At 48.8% G+C, this 7,500-nt stretch overlaps 5 protein-coding genes across 5 annotated transcripts in view; 2 read left to right on the top strand and 3 right to left on the bottom strand.

Moving 5' to 3' along the window:
- LOC125957551 (uncharacterized) overlaps positions 1-10 on the top strand; it is an 837-nt gene extending 827 nt beyond the window's left edge. The window contains exon 4 of the mRNA XM_049690331.1: positions 1-10. This exon is cut by the window's left edge and continues 310 nt beyond it. The gene's annotated coding sequence lies outside the window, so the exon portion shown is untranslated.
- A 199-nt stretch (positions 11-209) lies between these two features.
- On the bottom strand, positions 210-2,096 carry LOC125958112 (zinc finger protein ZFP2-like). The gene is made up of 4 exons (XM_049691237.1): positions 1,944-2,096; positions 793-1,864; positions 612-731; positions 210-529 (listed from the first exon to the last, which is right to left on the bottom strand). Exons 1-4 carry the CDS (start codon positions 2,094-2,096, stop codon positions 210-212), a joined length of 1,665 nt encoding a protein of 554 aa, XP_049547194.1.
- A 198-nt stretch (positions 2,097-2,294) lies between these two features.
- LOC125954186 (zinc finger protein 596-like) lies at positions 2,295-4,497 on the top strand. The gene is made up of 2 exons (XM_049684277.1): positions 2,295-2,507; positions 2,574-4,497. Exons 1-2 carry the CDS (start codon positions 2,343-2,345, stop codon positions 4,356-4,358), a joined length of 1,950 nt encoding a protein of 649 aa, XP_049540234.1. The 5' UTR covers positions 2,295-2,342; the 3' UTR covers positions 4,359-4,497.
- Positions 4,498-4,572: 75 nt separating this feature from the next.
- On the bottom strand, positions 4,573-6,056 carry LOC125954193 (alcohol dehydrogenase class-3). The gene is made up of 2 exons (XM_049684285.1): positions 5,895-6,056; positions 4,573-5,832 (listed from the first exon to the last, which is right to left on the bottom strand). The coding sequence occupies exons 1-2, from the start codon at positions 5,913-5,915 to the stop codon at positions 4,720-4,722; spliced, it is 1,134 nt and encodes a 377-aa protein (XP_049540242.1). The 5' UTR covers positions 5,916-6,056; the 3' UTR covers positions 4,573-4,719.
- A 224-nt stretch (positions 6,057-6,280) lies between these two features.
- LOC125954194 (peroxisome assembly protein 12) overlaps positions 6,281-7,500 on the bottom strand; it is a 1,446-nt gene continuing 226 nt past the window's right edge. Inside the window, exons 1-4 of the mRNA XM_049684287.1 lie at positions 7,496-7,500; positions 6,932-7,431; positions 6,645-6,866; positions 6,281-6,571 (exon numbers count right to left, since the gene is read on the bottom strand). The exon at positions 7,496-7,500 is cut by the window's right edge and continues 226 nt beyond it. Of these exons, the coding sequence (XP_049540244.1) occupies positions 6,451-6,571; positions 6,645-6,866; positions 6,932-7,431; positions 7,496-7,500 (848 nt within the window). The 3' untranslated portion in view covers positions 6,281-6,450. The remainder of the gene's footprint in view (positions 6,572-6,644; positions 6,867-6,931; positions 7,432-7,495) is intronic.

The following is a 7,500-nucleotide window of genomic DNA, read 5'->3' as shown; positions in this document are numbered from 1 at the left end:
CACAAGCAGCAATTAACCAAATAGTTTGAAGAGATTCTTAATGAGAAATCCATTGGAAGTCTGGAAGAAAAATAACGTCAACAACTATGTTCCTCTACATCTACGAAATTTGAAGGTGATTGGATCAAAGCGTTACAAAACCAAATTACAAATTCAAGAAAAATCGAAATTTTATTCATAGTTTGTAACCAAATTCAAAAACGAAAAATCTAACTGTAACGATTTCCTTCATTCCATTCATCTGCTTGAGTAACATTTTTCATTTTATGCACTTCCTGCTGGTGGACCCGGACACTGTACTTGGAGTAGAACATTTTGCCGCAGATATCACATCGGTGGCTCCGCTCCTGGCGATGTCGTTTGACGTGGTTTCGGTAGCAGGCACGTGATTGCAGACACTTGCCACACAAGTCACACTCGAACAACTTGCCTTTAATGTGCGTATCCATGTGAGCGGTCCGGTGACTGGCCGTCGTAAACGATTTACCGCAGACGGTGCAAAGGAACGGTTTTTCTCCCGTGTGTGTTACTGTATGAATAAAAGAACGAATCCTTATTAAAGGAAGATCGGAAGATCGAGGCTACTGAGGGGCTGTTCTTTTTCAACTTACGCTGATGTGATCGCAATGATGCTAGCGCGGCGAACGATTTCTCGCACACCTCACACTGGAACCTTTGCTCCAGTTGTTTAAGGTGTTGTGCAAGGGCTCGTGATGAGAGGAATTTTTTATCTAGAAAAGCATTCGGAAACATATAGGCAATTTTTAGGCTTGCAATATCTGCAACACTTACCACAGTGCATACAATCGAACTGAGGAATAGCTTTGCAGCCTGATTCAAGATGTTGCTCCATACATCCCCGAGTGATCTCTTCTTTGCACCGAAGGCAACGGGTGGTTTCAGCCGATTGTATATGTTTGTTGGTAATATGTAGAGCGAGCGGGGCCATTGAATTGTACTCGCAACCACAGTCCGCGAACGGACAGGAAAATTTCCCCAAGTGAGTTAGTACCATGTGGTGTTTAAGCATTTCGCTATTGACATAGGACACATTACACACGCCACACAGCCCTCCACCATCATCGAGATGCTGACCGCGCTCCGACAGTATTTCATCGTTGTTCGCAAACGAGTTGGCACAAGCTTGATAGTGCTCGTTTCGCTCCTCTTCGTTCAGATACAGCGAATGACATACCTCGCAGGAATAGAAGCTCATGTGCTCTAGCAGAATATTAGCATTCCTATGTTTCCTCATATGCCGCTTCAGACAACCTCTTGACGGATGGGTGGTGGCGCAGATTTCACATTTTAATTCCTTCGTCTCCGTAACAGTTGGAACTGGAACGACACTAATGAGCTGCACTTGCTTGATTGGCGAACAAGCATAGGAAGGCGTTGCGCTCGATTCAATATCATCTTCCGCCGCATTGCTTGACTCAATATCATCTTCCGTACCCTCATCACCTACGTCTGTAGCGGGCAGGTGCATGTGACTTTCGTTCTCCAAAGAATCACCATTCTGCTCCAGTGATTTGGATGTATCGAGGCCCGTCGATTCCTCAATGAGTTCGTCTTCTAGCATAAACTCCTCGTTATCATAGACTAATGAGCCGGGGTTCGGTTCGGCCGCCATCGAGGGCGTCTCTTCCGAATCACTCAACAACTCCTCGGACAGTTCGTAAATGAAGGTGTTTTCCTTGACCGCGCATAACTCTACTTTCGTCGATTGAGGTTCGGTTTGGAGCAACGATTGAATCAGCTTGTCCGTTCTGTGGCTCTTTTGTTTGAAGATATAAAACTGGAACAACTGCGAGCGGCATGCTTGGCAAACCTTGCTGGGAGCTCCTTCTACATCCTGTCCAAGCTAAAATAAAAAGAAGGTAAGGTGCATAAGGTGAAAACGGAATATCTTTATTGAGTGCGCCAAAAACCGGGAAGCTCACCTTCAAACCCAAGCAAAACTCAATCACGTACGGGAAGGCCACCAACGTTCCATCTACGATGGTATCGGTGAAGATGTGAAATAAGGAGAGGCTGGGGTCGGATTCCGATAGGCAAATCCTGCACACGCTGTTCATATCTATTTGCAAACTCATTTTTCCACGATTTTTACACCGGCGATTTAATTCACCGGCAACCGGATTTCACCTCCTCAAACCTGCAGCATAAACCAGCACCCAAACAAAACGCTGGCCGCGTCCTGAGGATTTTTAGCCCGCTGCCTGTTAATTCCCAGTTTAAATCTCGTGCCGTGTTTTATTTAAATTGCTTGCCGAATCCCTGGTAGACTGGAATACTGAGTAGTTTCGTTGCCACGGTAACTGCAGGTAGCGGTTGCCGATATGGACCCGATAGATCTGGAATTATCGGTCACACCGGAGGAACTTTGCCGTACCTGTTTGGCCGCGGTCGATCGAAACCAACTGAAACCGATCTTTTGCAGCGAAATCTTGGACGGCAAAATCGTACCCTTTCCAAAAGTGATTGAATTGGCTACAGGAGAACAGGTAAGTGCCAATCCGCAAACCTTATCCAAGCTAGTACGTTTTCACCATTCCCCGTCCCAATTCCAGTTGATCCGAGATGAGAAACTACCGAACGGCGTCTGCGGGGACTGCAAACGCAAATTGCGTGATCTGTACATTTTTATCACAAAGGTCCGTAATTCGAAAGATCTGCTGTACGACATCTTCAATGTGGCCAAGCCGGCGCCACAGGCAAACGAAGGTGGCGCCGATGCAACGCCAAAGATAGTCAAAAAGTGTGCCGAGGTGCAAACGGATGCTATCGAGTTGGAGCGGAAGTTCCGGAACGCCCCACAGCTGGTAGAGGCCGGAACACAATGTGGCGATATTTTTGCAGGACGAGTTCCGCCGGCGGTCTGCGATATGCAAACACAAACCAACGAGGAACTCAAGTCGCCGAAAAACAATGATATCTCAGCAAACCCAGTGACCCCAGCAAACAGAGATTGCGCTGAATCCACACCAAACCTAGAATCAGAGTCTGACCATCGGCTGGAACTGGTCCAAACGTTCGCAGGAGAAGAAATCGCTCTGAATGATATCGATGATCAAGATTGTGTGTCCGAGTTCGAAGTGCAGCTCGTCACTCATGTATCGTCCGGTGCAGAGGAGTCCAATACGTTAAGGCCGGATAAGACATTACTTAAATCATCGAAATCCTGTGGCGAACAATCGTCCCCCGAAGAGGAGCAGCTAGACAGTGCAGACGGCAGCGCTGTGGTGCTGAAAAATTGCGCCGAAAAGGGGCAAAAGCATGAATCGTGCCTCTACTGTAACTACACGGCACGGGCTGCTACGTTTGCGAAGCACTTTCTCGTTCACCAGCAAACATTGGAACTGTGTTTCGAGTCCATCGATTATTTTCGCTGTGGCAACTGTTTCACCGTGTTCATGTCCCAGGAACACATGGAGGATCACTTTGAGGGCAGCTGTTCGCGCGTACAATCCAATAATATTATAGAACACAAGGATTTGAGCAAGCACGAGTCGTTTTATCAGAATGGGCTGGATGTGTGTATACCAAAGCTCAAGACATTCACCGGCACCGGTGATGGGATATATCGCTGCTTCCGGTGCACGACCATAGTGGATGATTTCGATGCGATGTGTGCGCACTGCACTGAACACGATCTTGTCGACGACCAGACGAACGACGTCGAACAGGTGTGGAAAACGAACAAGTTCGATATGGTGCACATATGTGGTATGTGCGGGGTCCAATTTTCGGATGCCATGTTTATCCGGCAGCATGTCTACTTTCACCAAACCTCCTACTTCTGCATGTACAACTGTGGGCAAGTTTGCGACGATTTTGGCCGTCTGACGAAACACCTGCAGACGAAGCATTTATCGGTTCCGCTGGCACAACCGTCGGGAAATAGTGGAACCGACGAGCAGCAAAATGCCGCACAGGACTTTAGTTGCGATCAGTGCAAGAAAGTGTTGCGGAGTGCGGTTTCGCTGAGAATGCATGTGAAAAACCATAACCGAGAACGCAAGTTCGCCTGCAGCATCTGCCCCAAACGGTTCACGCAGAAAGGCGACCTGAAGACGCACCTGCGGACTCACACGAATGAGCGACCGTACCAGTGTTGCGTGTGCGACAAAACGTTCCGCACAATAAGCCACCGAAGTGACCACATGTCGACGCACGCCGAGGAGAACAAGTTCGAATGTGAGGTTTGCCACAAGAAGTTTAAGGCTGCCCGCATTCTGGCTGGCCATCGTCAGCTACACACCGGCGTAAGACCGTACTCTTGCAACACGTGCTCCAAAACGTTCGCTCGAAAGCACCACTTGAAGCAACACTCGCAGGTACACAGCAAACGGTGAACACGGTGAAGACCGCAATACGGTCGTAAAAAAATACTAGATACTTGTTGAAAAATTAAGTAGAACAGTTACTGTACAAATGGACTTGAGATAGATATTACCTCGTAAGTAAGTATCGGAACAAATAAAACCCACGAATGCTGAAGAAAGAAGATACAGGAGTAGAACTTGATGGACCGGTCATGTCATGAGCACCTATCATGTTAAGTGTGTATTGAGGTGAATGGAAATCTTATCAAAGGGGATGCAGAGTTACAAAATTATTCCAGTTTTATTATTCCACCAAAAAAAAGCAATTCCCTGAGTGGCCATTTGTTCGACAAATTACTCCATCTATAGAGGATCTTATCCATACTTGTTTTTACAATGTAACGATGGAGCGAATGCTTTTACCTTCGTGCATCAGCGTGAATGCATCGTTGATCTTCTCCACGGGCATCGTATGCGTAATGAATTCGTCTACCTTGAGCTCCTTCTTTAGGTACCGATCCACCAGCTTCGGTACGCTGTCCACGCTCTTCCAGCCACCGAATGCCGTACCCTTCCAGGTGCGTCCGGTTACGAGCTGGAAGGGCCTGGTCGAGATTTCTTTGCCCGATTCCGCCACACCCACCACTACGGACACTCCCCAGCCACGGGTGCACGATTCCAGGGCCGCTCGCATGGTGTTCACGTTACCAACGCACTCGAAGGTGTAATCCAGTCCACCGTCCGTCTTCTCGATCAGCACCTGCTGGATCGGTTCCTTGTAATCGTTCGGATTAACCACCTCCGTGCAACCAAACTGCTTGCCGATCTCGAACTTTTCCGGATTAATGTCCACACCGATAATGCGCGTAGCACCGGCCGCCTTGCAGCCCATCACAACCGCCAATCCTACGGCACCGAGACCCCAGACGGCACAGGAGGTACCCGGCTCAACCTTAGCCGTGTTCAGCGCCGCACCATAGCCCGTCGGAATTCCGCAACCCAACAGACAGACCTTCTCCAGCGGAGCACTCGCATCGATCTTGGCCAACGATACCTCCGCAACGACCGTGTACTCCGAGAATGTCGAAGTGCCCATAAAATGGAACACCTGCTTTCCGTTGCACGAGAACCGACTCGTGCCGTCCGGCATTAGGCCCTTGCCCTGGGTAGCGCGCACCTTCGGACACAGGTTCGTTTTGGGGCTCTTGCAGAACCGGCACTCGTAGCATTGCGGAATGTAGAGCGGAATGACGTGATCACCCGGCTGGAACTTGGTCACTCCTTCCCCGACACTCTCGACGATGCCGGCTCCTTCATGACCGAGAATAACCGGGAATACACCCTCCGAGTCGAAGCCCCCGAGTGTGTAGGCATCGGTATGGCAAACCCCAGAGGCCGCTACCTTCAGTCGTACCTCTCCTGCTTTCGGCGGAGCCACTTCGACCGTTTCGATCGAAAGAGGCTTTTTCGGTTCCCAGGCAACGGCTGCCTTGCATTTAATCACCTGAGAATAGAACGCGAGATGAGCTTCGAGAGGGTTTCGAGATGTTCAACCTTCTTCCTTACCTGACCGACCGTGGATGCCATATTTTTGCTTCACACTTTTGGATTACTGGTACGGTTACTGTCCACAATCTAGCCTGTTGAGCTTATTACGACCGACTCCGTTGATAAGCGGGTCAAATTTCGGCTTTTTGGATTCCGGACGATCGCTTTCCTCTCGTGGTGCCGTGCGCAGAAGGTTGTTGACGATGACAAGCGATAATCCCCGGGTGTTATTTCTTTTCACCGGGCCTGCTTTTTTGCAAAACCGGGCTAGGTTTTGTTGCACGAATAGTTTGTATGTGTTTCAATTTAACGTTTTTAATTATTAGCTTAAACTCCTGACCGGCGAAGAAGGCACAGCCATCGCCTCAAAGGTATTGGAGGATAATTTGTAGATAAGCGGTTTCTCTCATAGTCCTTTTATTACTCCCTTCCCTGACGAGAAAAGTTCCTGGAATCTTTATAGAACGTCAGCATTTATTCAGTCTTTCACCACTTTTTGTACAATTGCTACTCTACCAGCCATTTCATCATATTCTAAAACCCAACCCTTGCTCACCAGAGTCTAGTAAGGAATTTAACTGTCGTCATCCGTATATACGCGGATGAGATCGTTGATCGTCGCAGGATATTTGGTAACCGGGCACTTGCTTTCTTTCTGCAAATGCACCACTATGCACCGATAGCAGTAAACGTATCTGTTTAGCCGATAGAAAAATTGTCATAGTTATTGATTTCTCCACTAGAATTGTTCTTCGGAATCTTCCTTACCCTGACACGGAAATGGCCGTAGGAATGATGGGCTTCTGTAGGCATACCGGACAAATCCCCGCATATTTCGCGGCGTTGATATCCAGCTCGGGAGCATCCGGGATCGGAAGTTTCGACAGATCACCGATGTTGGCCTCGGTTTGCCACCATTCGATGAATTGTAGAAAAAAGGCAGACAGTTCCAGCCACCGCAGTAATGCCGTACTGAGCATAGTAGCGATCCTGAAAGATAGCCTTGCGTTAAGCATCGCAAACAGTCAACTTTTTCAACTGGAATCCTCTCTTACCTCACTTTTCCTTGGAACACCTCGCTAAGAGACCAGCTTTCCTCCTCTTCGGCGTGATAGGTCAGCGATAGACGAAGTAACCGTAACAACGGGGAATGAACCGTACTAGCACCAGCCAAGTAGGATACGTAATGCACCAGCTTAACGCTCTCGTAGACTGCTTTCACGAACGGCATCACGCGGACGAGTGCCTTTCGCTCCGCACTTACTGGCTTGCCATTCTCCAGATCATCCCGCCACCGCGTGATGAGGTTTTCCAGTTTCCGTAACACGTATGGTAACACCACCAGCATCACGAACGAAAGGTTTCGTTCCCGCACGGTGAACGTGCCCTCGCTACGGCCCATCGATTGCCGCGTAAGTCCGTAGAAAACCTCAGCCAGGGAGCCTCCATATCGCTGCAGATAGTAACCCTGTACCAGGCCGTTGAACAGCAGGTACAACTCGTCGTAGAACTGGACACAGCGCCCAAAAACGGTCGGCTTGGCAGCGGCTAGAAACTGTAGAACGGAACGGTTATTACGGTGATCTACTCTCCGAAAGGCTTGTGATGCGAAAACTTACATCGA

This window comes from Anopheles darlingi, chromosome 3 (genome assembly GCF_943734745.1).
Source record: "Anopheles darlingi chromosome 3, idAnoDarlMG_H_01, whole genome shotgun sequence".
NCBI classification, from domain to species: Eukaryota; Metazoa; Arthropoda; class Insecta; order Diptera; family Culicidae; genus Anopheles; species Anopheles darlingi.
This window is presented reverse-complemented; position numbering and strand designations above follow the sequence as displayed.

Bases quoted from the DNA above. Each gene is read 5' to 3' on its own strand.
- LOC125958112 (XM_049691237.1), bottom strand. From the start codon at position 2,096: ATGAGTTTGCAAATAGATATGAACAGCGTGTGCAGGATTTGCCTATCG. The intron at 1,865-1,943 runs GTGAGCTTCCCG...TTTTTATTTTAG, and splicing joins AGTTTTGCTTGGGTTTGAAG to CTTGGACAGGATGTAGAAGG. The intron at 530-611 runs GTAAGTTGAAAA...TTATTCATACAG, and splicing joins ATCATTGCGATCACATCAGC to TAACACACACGGGAGAAAAA.
- LOC125954186 (XM_049684277.1), top strand. From the start codon at position 2,343: ATGGACCCGATAGATCTGGAATTATCGGTCACACCGGAGGAACTTTGC. The intron at 2,508-2,573 runs GTAAGTGCCAAT...TCCCAATTCCAG, and splicing joins AATTGGCTACAGGAGAACAG to TTGATCCGAGATGAGAAACT.
- LOC125954193 (XM_049684285.1), bottom strand. From the start codon at position 5,915: ATGGCATCCACGGTCGGTCAG. The intron at 5,833-5,894 runs GTAAGGAAGAAG...TTCTATTCTCAG, and splicing joins TGGCATCCACGGTCGGTCAG to GTGATTAAATGCAAGGCAGC.